This window comes from Scyliorhinus torazame, chromosome 1 (genome assembly GCF_047496885.1).
Source record: "Scyliorhinus torazame isolate Kashiwa2021f chromosome 1, sScyTor2.1, whole genome shotgun sequence".
NCBI lineage: Eukaryota > Metazoa > Chordata > Chondrichthyes > Carcharhiniformes > Scyliorhinidae > Scyliorhinus > Scyliorhinus torazame.
In genome coordinates, this window is record NC_092707.1 from 335,265,875 (window position 1) to 335,293,372 (window position 27,498).

Here is a 27,498-nt window from a genome sequence, read left to right on the forward strand (position 1 = left end):
TGATGGCTGCTGTCCCTGTCCCAAAGGTATTAGGCTCGGTGAGGCAGTAGAAAATACTTCAGTTTACTTAAAGCATTGATAACACCCTAAATAATTAAGTGAGAACTTCCTGTCCTCAATTACTTAATGCTTTTTTGTCTTAAGAGAATTATGAATGACTTCTGGATTTCACATGGCATGTCTGCTCACTCTGCCCTCTCCCCCTGAAACACTTTATAAGATCAGGTTTCTTAGGCTCAGATGTAATTAAAAATAAGCTGTCAGAAAACACTTCACAGCAGCCAGAAAAAGAGAAATCATGCCAGAGGAAATGTACATTGATTTACTGGATTACAAGCCATTTATACCAATATTTCAAATGATGCTCATATTACAGTGATGGAGAAGATTAAAGGAACAATCCACTATTTTACGACAACTGTTCAAAGCCTTTAAAAGGTAAAAAGTTACATTTTATCTATCACCGTGTGAAAAATATGGGCGTATAATTCATTTGTGGTTGACAGTAGCAAAATATATGGGATGTTTATGGAAAATAAGTAAGTATCCGTAAAGTATGGCAATTATCGGAGGTCATACTTCAAACAGATTGCACTTTTATCTCTCTGTTCGTAACCCCTAAGGAATATAGTGGTTCTTCTGCATTTTAATACACTAACATTACAAGGTTACCATTCAGATTTATTTAGATATAGCTAATGAATTGAAATGAACTATTTTCACCGTTTTGTATTCCTTTAAAAAATTTATGGTAATTTTATCAAATATCTTAATGCATTGCAAATTTGTCGATTTGGAATCTATATAGCCCATGTGACCAACAGAGTTAAGAGCTTGCTGAAATTAGAAACCGTTTAACAACGTTGTAACAATCAGGCACAGTTCTGATCAGAAGAGGTAAAGCTTTATGCAAAAGTTATCTCATTGAAATCACTGCTAATTTATATCTGTTACTGTTGCATATCTGTTCGGGTGTGCAGGATGAGGAAAAGCAAACTTGTCCCAAAATAGGGTCCCTGTTTTATCATCTCCATAATCCTGCAGATGTCCCAATGGAGAATGGAAACAAACAAAAACAATTGAGTAATGGAGCATCCCTGAGGGCAATTAAGAGCTATTTATAGTCCAGACCAGTGAGGACTGTAGATTTCCTTCCCTAAAGGACATTAGTGAGCCAGGTGAGTTTTTATGACAATTGACAATGGTTTCATGGCCATGATGAGACATTTTAATTTCAGATTTCTTTTTCCACCATCTGCTTTGCTGGGATTTGGGCCCAGGTCCCCAGAGAGCCCTGGAGACCTGGGATTATTAGTCTTGCGACATTACCACTATGCCATGGCCCCCTGATTAAATTATTAATCATTTTACTTTATGACCATACCTGCTACAATGAACTTCATCCTATTAGTCCTGTCTGTATAGATCAGCCGTGTCTCAATCTGGTGGACTTGATACTCGTGTATTATACCATTTGGCTTAGTTGGTGGTCTCCACAAAAGCAGTAAAGAGGTTGCATTAAGTGAGATCACTGTTGGGGAATAGACATTTTCAGGGACTCCTTGGGCAGTTGCTGCAATAACCTATGACATGAAAAAAGATTTGATGGCGCAGTTTATCAATTATAATAATAATCTTTATTAGTATCACAAGTAGGTTTACATTAACATTAGGGGAGGCACGGTAGCACAATGGTTAGCACTGTTGCTGAACAGCTCCAGGGTCCCAGGTTCGATGTCCGTCTTGGATCAGTGTCTGTGCGGAGTCTGAACGTTCTCCCCGTGTCTGCGTGGGTTTCCTCCGATTGCTCAGGTTTCCTCCCACAGTCCAAAGATGTGCAGGTTAGGTGGATTGGCCATGCTAAATTGCTCTTAGTGTCCCCCCCCAAAAAAGAAAAGGTTAGGTGGGGTTACTGGATTACAGGGATAGGGCAGAGATGTGGACTTAAATAGGGTGCTCTTTCCAAGGGCCGGTGCAGACTCGATGGACCGGATGGCCCCCTTCTGCATTGTAAATTCTATGAACATGAAGTTACAATAAAAATACCCTTAGTTGCCACACTCTGGCGCCTGTGCAGGTACACTGAGGAAGAATTCAGAATGTCCAAATCACCTAACAAGCACGTCTTTCGGGACTTGTGGGAGGAAACCGGAGCACGTGGAGGAAACCCACGCAGACACGGGGAGAGCGTGCAGACTCCGCACAGACAGTGATCCAAGCTGGGAATCGAACCTAGGTCCCTGCTGCTGTGAAGCAACAGTGCTAACCACTGTGCTACCATGCTGCCCTTGTCAAGTAATATCAGCGAAATATGATCTCATGAAATAATACAAGCCATTCTGAATTATGGTCTCTTGAAGATATTTATATCTGTATAATACCCCCAAAATATATATTTACAGCCACATAAAAAGTCATCTGAGAATCCCAAAACTGAACGGCTGATATACATTTAAACAAACAATGCTGAAAATCCTCAGCAGGTCAGGCAGAATCCACGGAGAGAAACATTAATGTCTCATTTTGATGACCTTTATTAGGCTGAAGACAAGCTTGATGTCACAATATAACTTGCACCTCCTATGTTATTATTCTGAGACATTATTATATCATATTTACAATTTCCACATATGACAACCTTTTTAATTTTGAAAGTGCAGGTGGGCTGATTGCCTTTTTAAATTGGAATACCAAGTTAAAGGACTAATGTTGAAGAAAACAGATGGGTTGACCAGAAAGTAGATGACGTAAACTGAGGTGATAATTTGGTGCCATCAAGCTTGTTAGAAGGTTCACCTGTTCTCTGGGACTTGTCCCAGTTATAACGAAAACCATTTAGCCTACTTGCTCTTACCACTCAAACCAACTCAAATTCACTGCCACTCCCCTGGCTACTCATACCCCCCCATGCCAACTCAATGCCCGCTCATGCCACTCAACCAACCCCAGAGAGAACAAAAGGTGTGAAAGGCCAGACAGCAGACAAACTAAGATCAGAGGGTAAGCTGTGACAGATGTAGATGTCCAACACCGGCAGCTCCACATCACCAATGTAGATGTGAGGGGAGGGGGGGACATGGGTGGGAGAGAGAGAAAGGGGAGAAAAAGTAAGGAAAAGGGGGATAAGATAGGGGGGGGAATATATATACAAAGAAAGACAAAATAGAAATAAATGGTAAAAGACAGTGACAATGAAATGGAATGAAAGCAAAGGGGTCGAGGTGGGGTAGAGCTATTCATCTGAATCTGTTGAAGAGTGCCATTAGCACTCTTTTCCCTAGGTTTCTGTGGCTATCAACACTCTTTTCCCTTGGTTTCTGTGGCTATGACGCATCTTTCATTCCTTCACTCTACAGTATAAATATCTCCCACTTTCTATGTCTTTTAGCTTTGATAAAGGGTCATCTGGACTCGAAACATTAGCTCTTTTCTCTCCGGACAGATGCTGTCAGACCTGCTGAGACTTTCCAGCACTTTCTCTTTTAATTTCAGATTCCGCAGTAATTTGCTTTTATCTTGTGCTGTGGCACACTGCTTTTCGGGGATAGCTAGCAGGTAGACCACACCCGTAAAATGTCATATCTGCAGTGGGATTCTTAATTCCTGAGACTAAGTGCTGCCTCCGGGGCAGGATTCGTGGACTTCCACGACAGCAAAGCTGGCGCTGCACCTGGGTTGATTCAGCTACCGTGGAACACAATCAATTCCAATGAGAAACGGTGCGGGATTCGCCCAGTCTGTGATTGACACTCGGGAGGCTGACAAGCTGCAGCCGCATCTACACATTACATTCCCCATGCACACTAATCCCAGCCAACAAGATGCACTGGTTGCGTTGGAGCACGCCCATCCCGCTGATGGGTCGGCTGGTGCCAGAGGGCATTTAGGGGGGTGGCGTGGGGGTGTCACCATCATGACCTGTGGCCCTAAGTTCACAGTGGGCAGGCCGCGGCAATGGTGTACTGTGCCTGTCCACCCCGACCCCAAAGCCCACCTCCTGACCGCCCCCACTTTCCCCCCGGCCAATGGCACAACTGTCAGCAAACTAGGGTGATGTTGGACACTTTCCATATCCCCCCTCGCCCTCAGCAGCCACAGCACCTGTTTCACGATTTTTAAAAGCACAAGTGAACCTTGCCGTCGGAAATTCGGCCCATCAGAGGCAGAGCATTGTGGAGGCCCCGGAGAATACTGGGTCAGGCCTGCTAATGATATGCCAATGGCATTTACTGTACGTGCGTTCTGGAACGCATTGATGCCGTTGTCGAGGCACCGGAGAATTGCGATTTGGCGTGAAATCGGCCCCTGCCACAATTTCGGCGTCAAAACCGATTCTCCGCCCAATCGTGTTTCCCGATTCCGGCATCAGCCGATGAAGAACCCCGCCCCTGGTGTTTAGGAGGGCAGGAGTAGGAAATGTTCAGTGACTATTATTATTGATAAAGCAGAAATTAGTACATTAATAAATAGACCGCAGAGTTTAATATGACCTTCAAAGCGTTATGTGCAGCACACCCACCTTGCTGCTGTCTGCACACCGAGCAATTGTGCAAGCTCTCAGTTGGTAGGTGTATTCCTGGTATGGCTGAATTCCTCCAGCATCTGTGAAACTGAAGTCTGTCCCACGAAAATGCTCAGTCCCATCGCGTAGAACAATGTAATGTATGATAATGCCTAGTTCAATGAGAGATACTGTTTAGGTGCAAAAAGCAACAAATCAGCTGAAAGGCAACTCTTGAAAGCATGCAATACCCTGTAAATCTGCTCCAAGCCAGCTATTATTCAGTCAGCTTTTAAATATATCTCTGCCTTTTGTCATTCTTAGTACCTTTTTTACTCTTCTGCAAACAGTTCCATTAAAAATAGAGCCACTCTGTGGGCCGCGGACTAAATAACGGCATTTCTTGCATCCTGGGGCCAGTAATGAACAAGCTGGCCTGGTGCCATTTTATAGTGAGGCCTGAATGCTAGCTGAACAAATGAGGTCATAATAATTTTGAAAATTTATTGTTCCTCCTCTGATGATGCCATCATCAGTTATTTGGTGTTGCTAAGCAAATAATAGTATAATTGATCCTTCCCTGTCACTAATCAAATGAAGTAATTGCAGCTCTTCCTTCAAATTTGATTTGATTTTTGTACTCGAATACCTGTTATGATTCAGAAATGCCAATTTTGCAGAATGTGCTACAAATTTGTCTTCCGCAAGTCAGAAGTTCTGTTTCACACATTTTAAGCGAGGAATACTGATTGTGTTTAGGTCACACCAATGGTACCCACTCATATGATTTATGTGGTTGCCAAGTCATTAGCAAAGTTTTTTTTCACGTGTTGAAAACTGGTAATTTACACAAAAGAGCCTCTTGTCACTGCAGCCATAACTTATGAGAGTAGCCATGATCATCAATGTACAGAGCTTTCTTTTATTTAAACCAATGGCTTAAAGTGGGCATAATACAACAGTACCAGGCCCGGGTTCTTACCTCATTATGGTGCATTAAAGAGTTACAACGGTTTCTCGTCCGCTGCTTCCAATTTTATGATATCAGCAAAGACTGAAGAATGCATTCTGTGCATGCTCCAGCTTTTTGCAGCCTATTCTGAAATACAAATAGATGTGTCTATGTTGTGCAGTAATCACTCCCCTGGCTCCTGGGTCGGATGCATGCTTCAGCTGGTCCTTCCTAATGATGCCCAGTACTGATGTTCTGAATTTGATTCCGCTGTAAATAACTTCTCAAATTCGGTGGCAACGGTCGTTCCCAAAAGTGATCTGAGTGCCTGAGCATCTTACCATTTATGCTATTGTGCACGTAGATATGGTGCAGTGGGAGTCGCCTCACAATGCCCCGTATCTACTCATACAGCAAAATGATCCAGAATGGTCACAATTGAACCCTCCTGTGACCTGAACTGGATGGTCATGTTTCTCCAATCTCGCTGAAAGCGGACTAAATTAGGTTAAGCTTGGTTTGAATCAATCGAGTACTGTATTCAATAATAAGGTGAAAGATTTCTTAGTTCAATCTACAACTTGGCTTCTCTTGTGTACAGTAAGAGAACTTTGTGAACTCACTTAAAATTTACTTCTGGTAATAAATCTTAACACATTTGGATGAAAAGAGGTCTGTTTTCATGAAACAGAGAAAATCTATGGGCTCGATTTTAACTCGATGCATGTAGATGCAAGTTAAAATCCTGCCATATAGACATATATATGCTATATATCTTTCTCTAGCTCTAGCTCATGCCCTGATTGATTTATAGTGAATGTATAATTTGAACCAATAAAAAAATCACTTGCAATCTTTTGTGGAAAGCTCTTAGATTGTTGGATTTTCAGCAGAAATTCCAGAAAAACAACAAAATTCCTCTCCTCCATGTTTCTGCCAAAGTGGCAGCAAAAGAGAGAGAACCTCACGCGAATGCGATATGATTATCAAAATAATTGCCACATCTGTTTAAAATATTGTTCCCAATCTGAGATTTCAAAAAGACTTTGATAACCATGAGAGTTTTTATCTTTCCCCTCTTTGTATTCCTTTCTCCCGCACTGTTTTTGGGACCCTGACAAACAATTTTACTGCCTAACCTTTCACATTTTCACAAATATTTCTTCCCCTGCATTAAACATTGACAGGTTTTTCCTTATGTTCTGTTCAGAATGGAACTTGATGAAAATCTTTTTTAGAACTGCATGATTGTACAACTTTTCAAGGTTTGCCGGTCCCCTGTGCCCATCTGAAGCACGCTGCAATAAGGTCACACCCTCCCTTAACCCACCCCACTTCTACTGAAACTTTCTCCCCCAACCGCTGCTGAATAAACTCATTGTTGCTTACATGTAGCATTATTTGCAAAAGCAGTCTGATTCATTCTTTCCTCCCAATACATTGTACAGCACTTTCTGGATGCCGGGGTCTCCACCACCTGAAGAGTTGGCGGGGAATGGCGCACCATGCTTATAACAGCCATCCCGTAGCCATTTACTACTCAGTAGGGCATTAATTGGCTCAGGGTAAGAATTCCACCCCTGGGGAGGACGTCCCACCTTAGACAACTCTATTGTCTCAGCAGCACCAGTTTTGAGTTGTGGCAACTGCTGGGACTATTGCAAAAACCCAAAGAACAGATCAAGGAAAGCGGACTTCAGGTAAGCCAGGGGTATCAACAGGGCCTGGATAGCAGTGGGGAGAGCACCAGATTTAAGAGGAAAGGGGGTGGGTATGTCGTTGTGCGGGTGTGTCTTCAATGGGAACAGGGGATCACCAAAGGAGGTCCCCCTACACTTGCCAGACAAATTTGCCCTCGACAGATCTGTGCTGGCTTTCCTTAATTAACCTGCATTTACCAAAGCGACTCTTAATTTTGACTCAATATTCGTTTCCAGTTTCCCCATACTGAGGATAAACTACCTGCCTTGTAGTTGCTGGCTTATCTTTACATCCCTTTTTGAAAAAGCGTATAAAATTTGCAATTCTCTAGTCTTCTGGCACCACCCCTGAGTCTAAGCAAGGTTAGAAAATTACTGCCAGCGCCTCCGCAATTTCCACTCTCACTTCTGTCAGCTTGCACAATTAAAACAGCTGCGCTACGCATCTCGCATGGGGAAAAAGCAGCAGAGGCAACACGAGGCACTTAGTTGGCCATTAATTTGCCACATAAGCACCTCACTAGGCCCTAGGTCATGCGGGCTGATTAATTGTTTAAATCTGGAGTAAAAACTAGAATCAGCAATGGGGACCATGAAACTAATGAATTGTTGCAAACATCCATCTGGTTCACTAACGCCCTTTAGGAAAGGGAATCTGTCCTCCTTACACGTGGATCCAGGATCGTAGCAATCTCACTGACTCCTTACTGCCCTTTGAAATGGCTTAGAAAGCCATGCAGATGTCAAGAGGTTACCTCACCGTCACCTCCATGACCAGTGGCACCAAAAAGGGAAAGGTATGGCAAACACATCTAGAGATCCCTGAATGACGAAAGAGATGAAGATGAAGAAGCAAAAGTGTGCTTATCCGAGTTGTTGGCTAATACAACCTAAAACCAGGATGAATTAAAAAGTTTCTTGGGAATTGAAAAAATTGAGAGAAGCAAACAAGAGATTATGAACGGAAACTGGTAGCGAACATAAAAAGGAATCCAAAAGTATTTCAAATGTCAATGAAGAGTAAAAAGGTGGTAAGAGGAGGAGCTGTTAGGGACTGAAAAGGAGTAGGGGACATGTCTGAGGTAGTAAATGAATACTTTGCATCTGTCTTTACCAAGGAAGATGCTGCACAGATAATGCTGAAAGAGAAGGTTATTTCAGAGACTTGAAAATGTAATATTGATTAGCAGGAGGTATTTGAGAGGCAGTCTGTACTTAAAGTTTATAAGGCACTAGGGCCAGATGAGATGCATCTAAGCATACTGATGGGAGTGAGAGTGGAAACTGAGGCAGCACTGGCATTGATCTTCTAGAATTCGTTGGACTCAGGAGTGATGCCGGAGAACTGGATAATTGCAGATGTTAAGACCTTGTTCAAAAATGGGGTATAAAGATAAGCCAGCAACAGGCCTGCTAGTTTAACCTCGGTGGTGGGGAATTTTCTAGGTCATTTTGGGTCAAAATTAACAGTCACTTGGGTAAATTTGGATTAATTAAGGAAAGCCAGCACAGATTTGCTAAGGGGAAATTTTGTTTACCTGGCTTGTTTTTATTTGAAGAGAAAACAGAGGATTGTTGAGAGTAATGCTGCTGATGTGGTGTACATGGACATCCAAAAGGTGTTTGATTAAATGCCTCACAACACCAGGCACCCAGGTCCGATTTTGGCCTGGGGTCTGGCTGTGTGGTGTTTGCACGTTCGCCCCGTGTCTGTGTGGGCTTTTGACTGGTGTTCTAGTTTCCACCCACAGACCAAAGATGTGCAGGTTTGGTGGATTGGCTACATCAAATTACCCCTCAGTTTGTCTGTGTGTGTGAGTGTGGCTGTGCTTGATGTGGTACCCAATAAGATATAAGCTCCTGGCAACAGTGACCTGTTCCAGGAATGGTTAGCTACAGAAACAAATGAAAGTCTGACTTATGCATTGTAAGAAAAGGTTAGGAGAGAGACAGCTTGCTGTACAGGGCACAATTTCAAAATTGTGTTATCCAAAGCTTGGAAGTACTTTGAACTGTGAGGGGGATACTTCAAAAAGACATAGGCAGATTAGTGGAATGGGCAGGGATGTGCAAAGTGATTCACTTTGGTAGGAAGAATGCAGAGAGACAATATAAAATAAAAGGTACAATTTCTAAAGGAGGTGTGCAAGCAGGAATCGGACCCGGGTCCCTGGTGCTGTGAGGCATTTAATCAAACACCTTACGGAAGTCAATGTACGTCACATCAGCAGCATACATGCATAAGTCATTGAACATGGAAGGACAGGTTGAAAGCACAGCTAATAAAGCATACAGCATCCTGGGTTTTATTAATAGAGCACAAAAACAAGCAAGTTATGTTCAACTTCTATAGAGGGAGGTGACTGCAGAGTGGAAATGTTGACTCTCAAATGCCCTCTGAAATGGCCTAGCAAGCCACCCAATTGTATCAAACCCACTCCAAAACCTTCAAAAGCGGATGAAGCTGGATGGATCATCCAGCATTAACCTAGACACAGGAATGACAATAGCAAATCCAGCCCCATTGACCCTGCAAATTCTCTTTACTAACATCTGGGGGCTTGTGAAGACATTGGGGAGCTGACTCACAGACCAGTAACAGCCTGACCCAGTCATAGGCACATAATCATACCTTACAGATAATAATCCCTTCCACCAACAACTAGAGGTGGCAGCAAAGTGGTGTACCATTGGGATGGAGCTGCTCTAGGAGTTCTCAGCATCAACTTTGGACCGCATTGAGTCTCATGGCATCAGGTCAAATACAGGCAAGCAAACCTCCTGCTGGTTACCACCTCTGCTGATGAATCAGTACTCCTCTATGTTGAAGACCACTTGGAGAAAGCATGAGGGTGGCAAGGGCACAGAATATACTCTGGATGGGGACTTCAATGTCCATCACCAGGAATGACTTGCAGTATCACTACAGACTGAGCTGGTTGAATGCTAAAGGGCATAGCTGGTCGACTTGGTCTGCAGCAGATGGTCAAGCAACCAATAAGAGGAAAAAGCCTACGTTAACTTGCCCTTGCCAATCTACCTGCTGCAAATGGATCTTTCCATGGCAGTATTGGTAGGAGGGACTACAGTATAGTCCTTGTGGACACGCTCCATCGTGTTGTGTGGCACTACCGCCATGCTAAATGATTTTGAACTGATCCAGCAACTCAAAACTGGGCATCCATGAAGTATTGTGGGCCATCAGTATCAGCACAATTGTATTCAACCACAATCTGTAATCCTGGCATACCCCCCAGTCTCCCATTACAACCAAGGCAAGTGATCAACCCTGGTTCAATGAAGAGTGTAGGAGTGTGTTTCCAGGAGCAGCACCAGGCATACCCAAAACTGAGACGTTAACCTGGTGAAGCTACAGCACAGGATTACTTGCAAGCCAGAAAGCAGCATATGATAGCCAGTGCTAATTGATCCCACAATCAACAGATCAGATCAGGCTTTGACAAAGGGTCATCTGGACTCAAAACGTTAGCTCCTGTCCTCTCCCTACAGATGCTGCCAGACCTGCTGAGATTTTCCAGCATTTTCTCTTTGAGATCAAGTCTAAGGTCTGCAGTCCTGCCACACCTAGTTGTGAATTATAGCAGACAGTTAAACAACTAACTGGAGGAGGAGGCCCCACAATTATCTCCATCCTAGGAGGAATCACATCACAACAGACCAAAAGACAAGGCTGGGGAATTGACAAAAATCTTCAGCCAGAGTGCATAATCCATCTTGGCCTCCTCTTGAGGTCCCCAGCATCACACATGCCAGTCTTCAGCCAATTCAGCTCACTCCACATGATACCAAGGCACGAGATACTGTAAGGACTTCGGGCCCTAACAACATTCCAGTAATATTATTGAAACCTGCGCTCCAAAACCAGCTGTGTCCATGCCAAGTTGTTCCACTTCCAAGCTGCAACACTGGCATCTCCCTGGAAATATGGAAAACTGCCCATGTACGTCCTGTACACAAAAAGCAAGACAAATCCAACCGACCAATTACCACCCCATGAGTTGTGAAGGGGTTATGAAGGAATCCTATCAATCAGTACTTCCTCAGAAGTAATCTGCTCACTGATGCTCAGTTTGGGTCCTGCCAGGGCCACTAAGCTCCGACCTTGGTCCAAGCTTGATCAAAAGAGCAGAACTCAAAGAGCTGAGGTGACAGTGATTGGCAGCATTTGACTGGGTGTGGCATCATGGAACATCAGCAAAACGAGTCAATGGGAATCAGGGGTAAGATTGTCTACTGGTTGGAATCATACCTGGCACAAAGGAAGGGGAGGCAGTGGTGTAGTGGTATTGTCACTGGGCTAGTAATCCAGAGACCCAAAGTCATGCTCTGGGGACCTGGGTTCGAATCCCGCCATGGCAAATGGTGAAATTTGAATTCAATAAAAATCAGGAATTAGAAGTCTAAAGGTGACCATGAACCCATTGTCGATTGTTGTAAAAACCTATCTGGCTCACTAATGTCCTTTAGGGAAGGAAATCTGTCGTCCTTATCTGGTCTGACCTGCATGTGACTCCAGACCCACAGCAATGTGGTTGACTCTTAATTGCCCTCAGGGATGGGAAATAAATGCTGGCCCACGCAGCAACGCCCACATCCCATGGATGAATTTTAAAAAAGGGAGATGGTTGTGGCTATTGGAGATGAATCATCTCCACTCCAGGATATTACCACAGGAGTTCCTCAGGGTAGTGTCTTAGGCCCAACCATCTTCAGCTGCTTCATCATAAGGCCAGAAGTGGGGATGTTTGATGATGGTTGCACAATGTTCAGCACCGTTCTTGATTTCTCAGATACTCAAGCAGTCCGTGTCCATAAGCATCAAGACCTGGACAATATTCAGACTTAGGTTGCTAAGTGGCAAGTAACATTCATGCCACAGGCAATAACCATCTCGAAGAAGAGAAAATCTAACTTGACTTTCAATGGCATTACCAGGGCTGAATGCCCCATTATCAATATTCTGCGAGTTACCATTGACCAGAAACTAAACTGGACGAGTCACATAAATACTGGGGTAACAAGAGCAGGGCAGAGGCTGGAATTCTGCGGCGATTAATCCAACTCTTGACTGTTCATCATCTACAAGGCACAAGTTAGGAGTGTGAGGAATATGCTCCACTTGCCTGGATGTGTGCAGCTCCATTAACACTCACTCCACCAGATTCTCCCTCTAAAACGTCTCGAGGCCTATTCTGCCTGGGTGCAGCCCCAGGCTAACCTGCGGAGGTGAACACGCAGAATCCCTACCAGCCCTCGCACCACCGTGTCTGCACCCCCCCCCCCCCCCCCCGCAATCTCTCCCCCCCCCCCCCCCCCCCCCCCCCCCGCCCCCCCCACACACACACACACATTATGGCCTGGCTGCATAAAACATATTTTATTGAGGTTCATTCTCCCTCATTTACCTGTTTACCTGCCAGGGTGCCCTGCTGCTTTCAAATTGGAAGGTTTCTGATTGACCTTCCAGCTTTGAGAGCTTTAAGAGACTGCCTATGCTTAGTTAAAAAATATATTTTTACCAGTATTTCCAGTCTTTAGACAGTAACAGCTCAAATGTATCTGATATTTACAACCAGGTTTGTGTCTTATTTCAAACAGTTTTTACTTGAGGTTCCCCCCCCCCCCCCGCTCCCCTTCCCTCATTGGTAGCTCAGTTCCCCTCGTGGTGCTGCCGTCTCCGTGGGTGCTGAGTATTGTGCTCCGTTTCTTTCCGCTGGGCTTTAAAAAAATTGTTTAGTGTTGGGAGGTGGGGGGGGCTGCATGGCCCTTCCCCTCCTCCCCTTCTCCCCCAGTGCTTCATCTTGTGTATCCTTTGGGTTCCCCTCCCTTCCTTCCTCCCCCCACTCTGCCCCTTTCTCTTGTGCGTACCTTGTCATTCTCTCTCTCTTACCCACCCCCCATCCTAATCGCTGTTTGCCTCGAACAGGTCTTGGAACAGGCTGATGAATGGCCACCAAACTTTGTGAAGGACCTTGTCCAACCCTCGGATGGTGTACGTGATCTTCTCAAGGTGGAGAAATTTGAAGAAGGCTGTCCAGAAACTGACAAGTCTGGGGCATGTGGGTGTGGTTGGCTGGGCCTCCCTGGCACCGTTCTCATTAATCATTGCTTCGCTCCAGAGTTCACAACCCACTTCCGTCCCCAACTCATCCTCCCATTTCCATCTAGCTTCGTCCAGCGGTAGTTTTGTCCTGTCCAGTAACCGTCCATATATGTTCCCACAGTTCCCCCTTCCTTATTGTCCGTGTTGATTAGTTCCTCTAGGAGAGAGTCTCTCGGGGCCATGGGGTACCTTGCCGTCTCCTTGCGGAGAAAGTGTATAATTTGGAGGTGCCTGAGCTCCTGTCCCGTCAGCAGATCCAAGTCCTCCATTAGCTTGTTCAAGGTCGCGAGTCTGTCCCTTGTGTGAAGGTCCCTAACGTCTAGTGTCCCCCTGACATGCCTCCATTTTTTAAAGGTGATGTTGAGCATGGCTGGCGGGAATTTGTGGTTACAGCAGATGGGGGCCATGGGGGACATCTCGATTAGTCCGAATTGTTGCCTCATTTAGTTCCACGTCTTCAATCTGGCTACCACTGGGCTGGATGTTTACTTTGATGAGGGGATTGGGAACGCTGTCATGGCGCGTGCTCGGAGGGTCGTTCCCTTGCACGAGGATTCTTCCAGCCTCACCCAATCCATGTTTGGCTCTTGTATCCATCCCCTCACCCTCTCGGCTGTGGCCACCCAGTGGTAATACTGTAGATTTGGCAAGGCTAGACCGCCCATGTTTTTCCTTCTTTGCAGTGTTGACATAGGGATTCTCTGGTTCCTACCCCCCAAACACACACAAACGCCATAATCATTTTGCCTACTTTGTGGAAATAGGCCTTGGGGATGAAGATCAGTATGGATCTTAACAGGAAGAAGAACCTTGGCAGTACTTCCATTTTGATCGTCTGCACTCTCCCCGCCAAGGAGTGCGTCCCACCTCTGTAGGTCCATTTTTACTTCCTCCGCCAGACTGGTCAGGTTCCACTTGTGGATCTGTGTCCAGTCATGGGCTATCTGGATCTCCATGTAGCAGAATTTATTTTGGGCTGGTATGAATGGTAGTCCCTCCATCTCTGTCCCTCCCCCATTCGGGTTCACTGAGAACGCCTTGCGCTTGCCCAAGTTGAGTTTGTAGCCTGAGAAGGCTCCAAACTCTTTCAAAAGTGGCATTACTGCTTTCAGGCCATTCTGTGGGTCTGAGACGTGGATGAGCAGGTCATCTGCATAGTGCGACACTCTGGGTTCCATGCCCCTTCTTTGTATATCCTTCTAGCTTTTTGCAGAGCGATCGCCAATGGTTCGATTGCCAGGGTGAACAAGAGTGGGGACAATGGGCATCCCTGCCTTGTGCGTCTGTGCATCTGGAAGTATTCAGAGCTGGTGTTGTTGGTCCAAACACTCACCTTGGGGCATTGTACAAGAGCTTCACCCACAAGGTGAATCCTGTCCCCAGCCCAAACCGCTCCAGTACCTTGATGAGGTACTTCCATTCGACTCTGCCGAAGGCCTTTTCTGCATCCAGGGAGACAATCACATCTGGTGTTCTCTCCCTAGAAGTGGTCATTATTATATTCAGCAGTTGCCTGATGTTCGCAGAGAGCTGCCTACCCTTGACAAAGCCAGCCTGGTCCTCTGTGACCACCTCTGGTGCACAGTTCTCCAGTCTCTTGGCCAGGACTTTCGCGAGTATCTTTGCATCTACATTAAGCAGTGAAATGGGTCCACATTCCGTCAGGTCCTTGTCTTTTTTTGATATCAGCGACATTGTGGCATGTGTTAGCGTAGGAGGAGTGTGCCCCTCACTGGCGAGTCCGCAAACATGTCCTATTGGTGCGGGGCTAGGGTTGGTGCGAATTTCATGGATGCTCTCTGTGGTAGTCGGTATTAGGGGTATTACGGTACCCTGAATAATTCTGTAAGACCATTGGTGTGGGAGGTACCTGAGACTGCTATTTTCATTGGTGAAGCCTGCCTGCTGGTTCTGCCCAGTAATGCGGAGTATAAGAGCCTGTGTTTCCCCAGCAGCCGCATCCTGTACCTGCGCTGCTGGGGGAAAGATCTAGTGCAATAAAGCCTTCAATTGTCTCCAATCATGTCTCAGGAGTTAATGATCGAGCATCAATTTATTGCACTAGATTTTAAAGAATGGAGCTCCGAATCAAGCCGGAGTGTCTGCAACTAAGCCTCCATGTGGCAAACTCAGCAGCAACCTTCAAACACTGGCTGGTGTGCTTCAAAGGGTACCTCAGGACGGCCACGACTGAACCTACGGAGGACCAGAAACTGCAAGTTCTCCACTCGAGGGTGAGCCCAGAGATCTACACCCTCATCGAGGATGCGGACAATTTAGAGGCCGCAATGACCCTGCTGAAAGGACACTATATTCGCCCTGTAAACCAGGTCTACGCCCGACATCTGCTAGCGATGCGGCGACAAATCCCCGGGGAATCGCTGGAGGAGTTTTACTGTGCCCTCCTGGTGTTAGGGAGGAACTGTGACTGCCCGCAAGTTTCGGCCAGCGACCACACAGAACCTTTGATCCGGGACGCTTTTGTTGCAGGTATGCTGTCCTCCCAAATCCGCCAGCGATTGCTGGAGAAAGAGACACTAGGCCTCAAGGAGGCACGGGCTCTTGCTAGCTCCCTGGATGTGGCCTCCCTAAACGCCCGTGCGTACGTCCCTAACTGCGCGGCAACCCCTTGGGCAGCGTGGAACCCCCCCCGCGGCCGACTCCGATGCATCCCCCTTCTCCCACAAGCTTGTGCTAGGCCAAGCACCCCTGGCAGCGCTGCATGGCCCGCTCATCCATTGGCAAAGGGTGCGGCAAAAAGGGCCATTTCGTGGCAGTATGCCAGGCCCGGGCAGTCGCCGCGGTCTCCGGGGGTGAACCGGGACTGCCACCACAACCCTCTCCACGACTCACGTGCAGCCAGCGGGCGCCGCCATCTTCCTTCTCCAGGGCCACGTGCGGCCTCCGGGCGCCGGCATCTTGTCCCCCGGGGACCACGTGCGACGGCTGGGCGCCGCCATCTTGTATACCTCCAGCCATGTGCGATCAGTGGGCGCCGCCATCTTGGCTGGACTCTCAGGACCACGACTCGGGTGACCAAACACCGCCTGAGGAAAACATCCAATCTCTGCCACGGCTTGCCTCGGTGACCCTGGACCAGTCTCACCCCCGAACACTCTCTACTGCGACGACGACCGTGCTCATCAACGCGCATAAAACATCCTGCCTAATCGACTCTGATAGCACAGAGTGCTTCATACACCCCAATACGGTAAGGCACTGTTCTCTTCCCATCCACCCAGTCAACCAAAAAATCTCCCTGGCCTCCGGGTCTCACTCGGTAGAGATCAAAGGGTTCTGCATAGCGAACCTCACGGCCCAGGGAAGGGAGTTTAAAAATTACTCGCTCTACGTCCTTCCCCACCTCTGGGCTGCCACGCTCCTAGGGTTAGACTTCAAATGTAACCTCCAGAGCTTAACTTTTAAATTCGGCGGCCCTATACCCCTAATACCGACTACCACACCCCCTATGATCTCTCCCAGTCTTATTGGTACTTCCAGCTCCCCCCACCTATCGTCCTCGATGACTGGCATATCCAGTCCATCGAGGAACCCTTTCATCTCTGCACCCCCTTCAGGGGGCTTGGAGGTGTATCGCCCTCAGTAGAAAGTCTCAAACGCTCGGTTCACCTCTTTTTGCTTAATTACCAGTCTGCCTCTGCTATCCTTCACCTGCGTTATTTCCCTCGTGGCTGCCTGCTGTCTCAGCTGTTGAGCCAGTAGGCGGCCAGCCTCTTCCTAGTGGATAGCAGGTTAAAGTCCATCTGCTGCTTTTTCCTCTCTGCCAGAAGCTCTATGGTTGGGGATTCGGAGTATTTTCTGTCGACTTCCAGAATGGCATCGATCAGTTGTTGCCTGACCATCCTCCCTTCCCTATCTCTTTGTGCCTTGCAGGCTATAATCTACCCTCTGATCACTACCTTTAGTGCCTCCCAGACATGGAAGTTGAGACCTCCTCGCTCTGGTTACTTGTAACATACTCGCCTATGGCTTGTGATATTTTTGGGCAGAAGACCTTATCGGCCAGGAGGTCCGGGTCCAACCCCCACGTGGGGCTCTGGGCACAGGCGCGTCCCCAACCTTACATCCATGTAATGTGAAGCCTGGTCGGAGATAACTATTGCGGATATTCCGCTCTTATTATTCCTGGAAGCACTGCTTTCCCCACTGCAAAGAAGGAGAATTCCTTCTCACCGGGGTGTATGAACCACCATGGGTCCACCGCCCCCATTTTCTCCATGAATGTTCCCAGTTCCATAGCCATGCCCGTCCTTTTCCCTGATCTGGGGTTCGATCGGTCTGTCAGTGGGTCCTGTACACAGTTAACGTTGCCCCCCATGATCAGTCGGTGTGTGTCAATGTCGGGGATTTCCGCCATGGTCTTTTTTATGAAGCCTGTGTCGTCCCCGCTGGGTGCGTACACATTAACCAGAACTACATGTGCCCATCTAGCACACCGCTGACCATGACGTACTGTCCCCCTTGGTCCGTAACCATCCTTGTCGCAGTGAACCTCGTCCTCATACTAATCAATATGGCTACTCCCCTAGCCCTTGTCCCGTAGCATGAATGGTACATCAATTCCACACAGCCCTTCCTTACCAGCAGTCCCTCAGCTGTGCTTCCTGCAGGAATTCTATGTCGGCTTTCAGGCTTCTTAGGTGGCCGAAGACTTTGGATCGTTTCACCGGGCCGTTAAGCCACCTGACATTCCAGGTGATAATCCTAGTGTGGGATTTTTGTCCCCCCGCGCCTGTGGGATCAACCATACTTACCTGGTGGATGTGGCCCTGCTCTCTGGGATTTCCCTTTATTAAGGGGCCGTCCAAAATGGCCACTGTCACCGTTCTCACCATGAGGCCGGGCACTTGCATTCCGGGGTTTCCATTTGGCCAGGGGGCACCCAACATGGCCGCCAATTGTGTGTACACCACATGGGTGCGCCCCTGCACTCCAGTATTTCCCTTTGCCCAAGGGCCCTCCGAAGTGGCTGCTTGCAGCGCCATCTTGTTTCCTCAGCCTGTTCCTCCTCGGCCGAAGCCTGTACGAAACCCAACTAATTTTTCCTGTTTTGTTCCTTTTGTGTTCCTTTCCCCCCCACACCATCCCCCCTTCCCTGTGTCGCCCTTTCCCCGTCTCCCCTGTGATTTCTCCTTTCCCGTCCCTGTGCTTCCCCCCCGCCTCCCCTCCCGGGAGTTGCGCCGCGGTCCCCCTTGCATTCTGTCTTCCCATGCTAGCTATTTCTGCTAGTCTCATGGTCCTCCTCCCCGAGCTGGTCTAGCCCCTTCCTTATGCCTGCTGACTGCCCGTTCACCCTGTTTAAACACTCACCTGCCTATGCCAGTCCCCGTTCCTTTCTAAGACCTTCCCTTTATGTTTGGAACGAGGCAGCACAGTCTCGTGCAAACATACTCACTCTCCAATCAGTCTTTTGCTTCTTCAGAGTCTTTCCCTGCACATCTCTCATCGTTGCCAGGCCTGTTCCTTGTCCCAGCCGTTGGTTCTGACAAACTCATTCGCTTCCTCTGGGGAATTGAAATAATGCTCCTTTTTTTGGTATGTGACCCAGAGCCTGGCCGGGAACAGCATACTGAAACGTGCCCCATTCTTGTACAGGGCCGGTTCCCTGGTTGAACACGTCCCTGCGTATTGCTAGATCCGCCCTAATGTCCTGGTAGATTCTGATTTTGTGTCCTTGCCAGGTGCTTGCTTTTGTCTGCTGTGCCCACCGCAGGATCCTCTCATGGCCCTGGTGTTCGTGGAGCTTTGCGATAACCACCCTCGGCTGCTCCCCGGCCTTGGGTTTCGGTCTAAGCGGCCTGTGCTCCCTGTCGAGCCCTGGGGGTTTGGGGAAGCTGTCTCTCCTGACTAAGTTGCTCAGCATTTGGGCGACGTAGTCCGTCGGGACTTTGCCCTCGATACCTTCTGGCAGGCCCACGATCCGAATATTTTGTCGTCGGGACCGGTTATCTTGGTCCTCGTCTTTCCCCCTCAAGTTCCCCTGTACCGCCAGCAACCGTTTTACATCTGCGTCCAGTGTGATTATTCTGTCGCTCTGGTCTGGTGAAGCCTTTTCCAGGTTGAGGATTGTCCTCTCCTGAGTTGCCACTTTCTTCCCCAGCCCATTGATTGCCTTCTGCATGGTGGCCATTGCCTCTGCCACCTTGATTTCTATCTTGATCGCCTCCTTCGTGACGGTCAGCTCCTTCATCAGGAAGCTCTTCCATCCCTCTCCAAGTGGTGGGGGGGTGGGGGGCGGCTGATGATCAGGTTGCTCGTTGTCTCCTCTCCTGGGTGACCGGGGCCTCTTTGCCTCGTGGATCCGCTGTCTCGTCTGCGGGCTGGTCATGGCTCTTATCACCACTTCTGCCGTCTCTTCGGCCCCTCGAGCTCCCATTCGCTGGCATCTTTTCTTGGTTGCCCTCTTTTTGCTGTTGAGGGATTATTTCCTTTGAAATTTGGACAAAGTTCAACTAAAAGTACCTTTTTTTATCCCGGTGCAGAGCAGAGCCACCCATTATGCGTCTGCTCAGCACATCACCGTCACCGGAAGTTCCCGTCTGCCTATCTGATGCACGATCAATTGCACAAAGACTAAAGTTGGGTACAACTGTGGCTTTATTACAGTCAGATGCGTGGCCTCCTGCTGCAGCTGGCAAAACGGCAGGGCACTGGAGGACATGCATATTTATACAGTTCTCCCTGGGCGGAGCCAGCCAGCAGGAGCTACCGGCGAACCTGTAGTGCAGGTCCTACCTTACATCTCCTATTACAGTCGTTCACCACATTCACCCCCTGTTAAAATGAGTCTGGCGGGGGTGACGTAAAACTATGTACAATTAGTCCAATTATGTACAGTGGTAGGGAAAGAAAAGTCCATGTTGACGGTCCGGAGTCTGTCAAAGGTTCAGCCGGTCCGGTGCTTTGGTGCTTCGTTGGGAGCGGCGTAATGGTGGCGGCGAAGTCGGTGCTGGCGGTGGTGGAGGTGCTGATGCTGGCCAGTCGTCGGGGAACTCCGGGAGCGTGCAGAAGTCCTCTTCGCCCTCTTGTGCGGAAAAGAGGAGGGGGTGGTGGTCTGGTGGGGTCAATATTGGCGGCGCGGTGGGGGGTGAGGCGCATTGGTGGGAGGGTGTGTTGGGGTGGAACCGACAGTGCTATGTCCCTGAGTGAGACAGTATCTTGGCGGCCGTCGGGGAACTCAACGTAGGCATATTGAGGGTTGGCGTGGAGCAGGTGAACCCTGACCACCAAGGGGTCCGCCTTGTGGAGTTGGACGTGCCTACGGAGAAGGACTGGTCCTGGAGCAGTGAGCCAAGTCAGGAGCGACACCCCGGATGTAGACTTCCTGGGGAAGGTAAAAACACGTTCATGGGGTGTGTTATTAGTGGCGGTGCACAATAGTGACTGGATGGCGTGCAGAGCGTCAGGGAGGACCTCCTGCTAGCGAGAGGCTGGGAGGTTCCTGGACCGTAGGGCCAGCTGGACGGCCCTCCAAACCATCCCATTCTCCCGTTCTACTTGCCCGTTTCCCCGGGTGTTGGAGCTAGTCGTCCTGCTGGAGGCTATACCCCTGCAGAGCAGGAACTGACGCAGCTCATCACTCATGAATGAGGATCCCCTGTCACTGTGGATGTAGGCGGGGAAACCGAACAGAGCGAAGATGGTGCTGAGGCCCTTGATGACGGTGGCAGACGTCATATCGGGGCATGGGATGGCGAAGGGGAATCTGGAGTACTCATCGACCACAATGAGAATGTACGTGCTATGGTCGGTGGACGGGAGGGGCCCTTTGAAATCTACGCTGAGGCGTTCAAAGGGGTGGGAAGCCTTCACCAGGCGCACACGGTCAGGTCGGTAGAAGTGCGGCTTGCACTCCGCACAGACATGGCAGTCCCTGGTGACTGTCCTTACTTCCTCGACGGAGTAGGGCAGATTGCGAGCTTTGACCAGATGGTACAATCGAGTGACCCCCGGGTGACAAAGGCTGTTGTGTAGGGCCCGGGATTGGTCCACTTGTGCGCTGGCACATGTACCTCGGGAAAGGGTGTCTGGGGGCTCGTTGAGTTTACCGGGGCGATACAAGATCTCGTAATTAAAGGTGGAGAGCTCGATTCTCCACCGCAAGTTTTTATCATTTTTGATCTTGCCCCGCTGTGTGTTATTGAACATGAAGGCTACTGACCGTTGGTCCGTAAGGAGAGTGAATCTCTAACCGGTCAGGTAATGCCTCCAACACCGCACAGCTTCAACGATAGCTTGGGCCTCCTTTTCGACGGATGAGTCTCGGATTTCCGAGGCATGAGGGGTGCGGGAAAAGAATGCCATGGGTCTGCCTGCCTGGTTTAAAGTGGCAGCAAGGGCGACATCTGAAGCGTCGCTTTCTACTTGGAAAGGCAGTGACTCGTCCACTGCGTGCATCCCGGCCTTGGCGATGTCTGCTCTGATGCGGGCGAAAGCATGTTGTGCCTCGGCCGCAAGGGGGAATTGGGTGGACTGAATGAGTGGGCGGGCCTTGTCCGCATGGTTTGGGACCCACTGAGCGTAGTAGGAAATGAACCCCAGGCAGCGTTTGAGGGCCTTGGGGCAGTGAGGAAGGGGAAGTTCCATGAGGGGGCGCATGCGGTCGGGGTCGGGCCCGAGAAGTCCGTTTTGGACGATATAGCCGAGAATGGCTATATCGTCTAACCGGGCCGTGCTGAACACACACTTCTCTTTGTTGTAGGTCAGGTTGAGAAGAGTGGCAGTGCGGTCCTGCTGGTCATGGCCGCAGATGGTGACATTATCTAAGTACGGAAAGGTGGCCCGCAAACCGTACTGGTCGACCATTCGGTCCATCTCTCTTTGGAAGACCAAGACCCCATTTGTTACACCGAAAGAGACCCTAAGGAAGTGGTAGAGGCGACCGTCCACCTCGAAGGCAGTGTATGGCCGGTCTGACTTCCGGATGGGGAGCTGGTGGTGGGCGAATTTCAGGTCATTGTTGAGAAGACCAGATACTGCGCAATCTGATTGACCATATCAGATATGCGTGGGAGGGGGTACGCGTCGAGCTGCGTGTACCGATTGATGGTCTGGCTGTAGTCCACGATCATCCTGTGTTTCTCCCCAGTTTTAACCACTACCATTTGGGCTCTCCAGGGGCTGTTGCTGGCCTCGATAATACCCTCCTTAAGCAGCCGCTTGACTTCGGACCTGATGAAGGTCTTGTCCTGGGTGCTGTACCGTCTGCTCCTAGTGGCAATGGGCTTGCAATCCGCAGTTAGATTGGCAAAAAGGAAGGGGGGATCGAACTTGAGGGTCGCTAGGCCGCAAATGGTAAGGGGGGGTAAGGGCCTGCCGAATTTGAGGGTGATGCTCTGGAGGTAGCACTGGAAGTCCAGGCCCAACAGGAGTGCAGCGCAGAGATTAGGAAGGACATAGAGGCGGAAGTTACTAAATTTTACGTCCTGGACCGTGAGGGTGACTGTACAAAAGCCTCGGATCGGGACAGAGTGAGATCCGGAGGCTAGGGAAATCCTTTGATTGGCAGGGTGGACCGCGAGGGAGCAGCGCCTTACCGTATCTGGGTGAACAAAGCTTTCGGTGCTCCCGGAGTCCAGCAGGCACGAGGTCGCATGGCCGCTGATTTTAACCGTCGTCGACGGGGTGGCCAGGTTGTGCGGGCGAGATTGGTCCAGCGTCATCGAAGCGAGCTGCGGGTAGCCATCAAATGCTTCGGGTGGCGAGCGTGTGCGGTTCCGATGTCGGGATGTCCGGAGACCCTGTGGGGGACAAGATGGCGGCGCCCCTGGTGCGCATATTGCGGGGTCGGGACAAGATGGCGGCATCCACGGGGCACACGTGGCTGATGTGGGACAAGATGACGGAGCCCATTTGTCGCACATGGACTCGGGAAGAGAAGATAGCGGCTCCCATTGTGCATCTGGCGTGGGGGAGGGGGCGATAGCGGGCGCGATCGCAGCGACTGCACGGGCCTGGCACACCGCCGCGAAGTGGCCCTTTTTACTGCAGGTTTTACAAACTGCAGTGCGGGCCGGGCAGTGTTGGCGGGGGTGCTGACCGCAGAAGTAGCAGCGGGGACCCCGGAGTGCGCGGATCGGCGTGCGGCGCAGGCGTATTGGGAAGGCAGGGCCCCGGCTGAGGAGGTCGTCGGCGGGGTCCAGGAGGGGTAGGAAGGAGTAGAAGGGTGGGCAGCGCGGCGGGAGGGGTATGATTGTACGTTACGGGATGCGACCGTCATGGAGAGGGCAAAGGTTTTTGTCTCTGCCAGTTCGAGAGTGGCCCCTTCCAGTAATCGTTCTCGGATGCGGTCCAACGCAATCCCCATCACAAAGGCATCGCGCATGAGGAGATTTGCATGTTTGGCGGCCGTAACGGCCTGACAGTCACAGTCCCGGACGAGTGGAATTAGGGTGCGCCAGAAGTCTTTGATGGACTCACCAGGTAGTTGCGAGCCGGTGGCGAGTACATGCCTGGCGAAGAACGTGTTCACCTTCTGCACGTAGTGTTCCTTAAGGAGTTCCATTGCTTCTGTGTAATTCGTGGCGTCTTGGATCAACGGGAACACGCTGGAGCTCAGTCTGGAGTACAGGACGTTTATCTTCTGAGCCTCCGTTGGCTCAGGGTCCGCAGCCTTGATGTAGGCCTCAAAACATGCTAGCCAGTGAGTAAAGACTAAAGTTGGGTACAACTGTGGCTTTGTTACAGTCAGATGCGTGGCCTCCTGCTGCAGCGGCGAAATGGCAGGACACTGGAGGTCATGCATATTTATACAGATCTCCGTGGGCGGAGCCAGTCGGCAGGTGCTACCGGCGAACCTGTAGTGCAGGTCCTACCTTACATCTCCTATTACAGTGGGTCACCACACTATCCTTAACTGGATGGTGCTCTTGCACACTGGCCATTTATTAACCGCTCTGGGGAAAATCACAACAACTAATGTTTCCCACACACTCCCAGCTTCTGAACCATAGCTGATCCTGACAGCAAGGATCAGATGCCTGTAGGGAAATCCTGCCCAGTTTTTCTGATACCCGCCTCTTTCTCTCTTTGTTTGTGTGTTTCTGAGACCAGAGTCATGCAATGACTGGTTCAAAACTAACACCTGTGAGAGAGGGGGAGCACTAGCCAGCAGAGTAGCTCATTGGGGAAGGCAAGAGAAATGCAATAAGCATTTTGCACAGGTATTCTTTGTGTTGAACCTCAACATGTGTGCCTTTACTATGAGACAGAAGGTAAATTCTGTACACTTTCTTTGTAGCTGGAGTGTGGGGAAGATCATATCCACTGCAGGCCTGCTAGCTGAGAGACCATACTGTGCTTCTGGATACAGTTGGTCTGCAAAAAGTCTTTTCAGCAAAGTCTTCTAACAGAGTCCTCTCAATGACTTTAGGGAGTGAGATATCCCTGTAGTTGTTGCAATCTCCTCTGCTGAGTTTAATTTTATATAATGTGTTGATTCTTGCACCATGCACATCTTGTGCATTGGATCCTATGTTTCAACAGAGAATATGAAGGTCATGAAGGTATAATAGATGGGGATTTCTGTGGTTAAGTTGAGCATCTTGGCTGGAATTGCATCCTTACCGGGTGCCTTTCTTCTTGTTATGTAGCATGGCACATTTCTGGCATTGACAAGAGACTTCAGACTTTGTTAGGAACAATAAGATATTTATTAATAAAGAGAAACTTGGTACAGGAGATTTGCAGCTCTAGGCTGCCTTGGAGCAACAGCTCCCGGCTGCTCCTCCGGTGGGCTGGTTTAGCTCAGTGGGCTAGACAGCTGGTTTGTAATGCAGAACAAAGCCAGCAGCAAAGGTTCAATTCCCATACCGGCTGAGAATTCTGAATTCTCCCTCTGAGTACCCGAACAGGCGCCAGAATGTGGCGACTCGGGACTTTTCACAGTAACTTCATTGCAGTGTTAATGTAAGCCTACTTGTGACAATAAAACGATTATTATTATTACGTGCTTACATATGGGTTCCAGATGTATTCCATCTGGGAAGGGACTCCACCCTCCGGGGTGATCACTCACTCTAGATTCGCCACTGGTCCCTTAAGCCAGGTGATCGTCTTCTGCTGCACTGTCTTAAAGAGACAGTCGCCATAAACATTACATCTTCTTTAATTATTTGATACAAACTTCAAAATCTATTTACTCAAACCCACATTCTAAATCAACATTAAACACACAAGTTAGACATTTGTAAATCGATTGTTCAATGATGAGATCTTGAGGCTCGCATTTAACACAACAGTTATACTAGTCAGCTTCAACTGTGCACAGTTCCAAATATAGTCTTGCATGGGATTTTTCCATACAGGCTTGCTGCTTTCTGAGTCTTTTTCCAGACTGTGCTAACCAAGGACTACATACTTTACTCTGCGGAGGGTGTCACTCTTCAATCCTTTTCTCTGTCACAAAGCTTACTCTACAATGCATGCAAGTACAATCATCACAGTACAAGGCTGTCTTATGTCTTGACAGCTCATTCACAACTCGGTCTGTCACATGTGAAGGAATGGTCATGGTTCTCTATTTCTGGTACTTAGGTCATGTGATAAAGTTCCTTCTCTTTCTATCATTTCTATTCGGCATCTTTTCCATCGAGTATGTTATAATATTAGTTCTTGTGCATTTATTAGTGTGACAAAGTCAGCAATCTTGTTCTGGCATGTCATCTCAGTTTCCTTATCTGCCTGAAGTGTTGCTTTGTTTAACTCTCTCTGGCACAACGCCCTTCAACTGGGCGGTTTCATTTTCCACTTCCTTCCTTTTGTCTCCTGCATCAACCAATCTTCTGCTTGGACCTGAGCAGATTTTTAATTTACCGCATCCGCTTTCTCCTCCACCTGGATTTTGCCCTCAGCCTCCACCATTTGCAATTTGGTCTGAGCCAGTTCCAACTCCATCTCGTTTTCTTGATATTCACCTGATGCACCCTGAGTTGAACTGACAATTTTAAGTGCTCCTCTGTATTTAAAGACTTCTCTGCAGTGATCACAGTCCTCAGCCTGTTTCTGAATTTGTTTCATCAGTTGTGTTCTCTTTTTGGGTTTGTCCATTGATAAGTCCTCCTCAGCACCCTCAATACCAGACAGTTTCTGCCTCTCTTCAGAATGCCAATTTCTCTAGTTCATTTGTGTATTCCACACGGCTAGTAGTTCATTCATTCAGTTTGATCTCTAGAGAATTCCCAATAATGGCTCTGGTAAATGATACCTCTGCTCTGATTTCTGCTTCAACAGTACGGTGACTCTTGCAGTAGATGATACAGGATGTCATCCATGAGTGCCATGGATCAGATGTTTGTTGCATTTCACTCTGAGACCAGTAGTTCTCTCACCCATCACCAAACTGGTAGCATCCATTACATGGGATTTCCTTGGCTCTTCAGGTTCCATGCTATGACCACTGTTGGTGAGTTCCGCTTATGCTTTTTCCCTCAATTCTTTTTATTTTCAAGCTCTAACTCCAGTTCCTTCACCACTTGATGGTGGATGTTGCACTGTTTCTATTTGGCCCTAATAGATTTCCCAACTTCTTCCACCTTTTTCATAGTGTTTTTTTATCCCACTTAGCTTTGAAATAGCTGGGTGGCTGCTCATTTAGATTAGGGTCGCAAACGTTGACCTCATTTTTATTTGCTGTATTTTTCGGTGGTGTTTATAAAGCTCTTTTCTTTCTTCACTCTTTTTACTTCTTCTGCTGTAGCTCGTCTTACTTTCTGACTGATTACAGCTTTATCTCTTGCTTCTAATTTATTGCTAAACCTCTTGAGGAACTTCTCATTACAATACAAAAGGATGAAACTCAACAGAGTTTTGCTTGCTTTCAGCTCTTCATTTAATCATTTAAGGTCTTTCGGTGCTCTCCTTCTGGGCCCCAACCATGCCCGCCTTTTGGGACCAAAGTGGAACCAATGGGTCCCTTCTGGAATCAATCAGGGCCCTGCTTCAGCACCCCTCCTTCTAGAATCCATTGGTACTCTCCCTCTGGAGTATCTTTCACTGCGTACTCTGAGCTCCAAGAGGGTTTATTACTTCTCCTGAACTCCAGCGGTGCCTCTGCCTTGAGGACTTTGTTGCCTCTTTTGAGCTCTTCATTGTCTCTTATGAGGTCTTGCATTGCTTATGGACCTCCTTTTGAGAACTGCCCTCTATCTGGGGCCTTCTCTGATTTTCCTGTCCCTTGTCCTTTGTTCTTTCTTGCGGTTGT

General features: G+C 48.5%; 1 protein-coding gene across 1 annotated transcript in view; it reads right to left on the reverse strand.

Moving 5' to 3' along the window:
* ush2a (Usher syndrome 2A (autosomal recessive, mild)) overlaps positions 1-27,498 on the reverse strand; it is a 1,730,413-nt gene that overhangs the window by 278,964 nt on the left and 1,423,951 nt on the right. Inside the window, exons 56-57 of the mRNA XM_072506478.1 lie at positions 4,520-4,674; positions 1,385-1,583 (exon numbers count right to left, since the gene is read on the reverse strand). Of these exons, the coding sequence (XP_072362579.1) occupies positions 1,385-1,583; positions 4,520-4,674 (354 nt within the window). The remainder of the gene's footprint in view (positions 1-1,384; positions 1,584-4,519; positions 4,675-27,498) is intronic.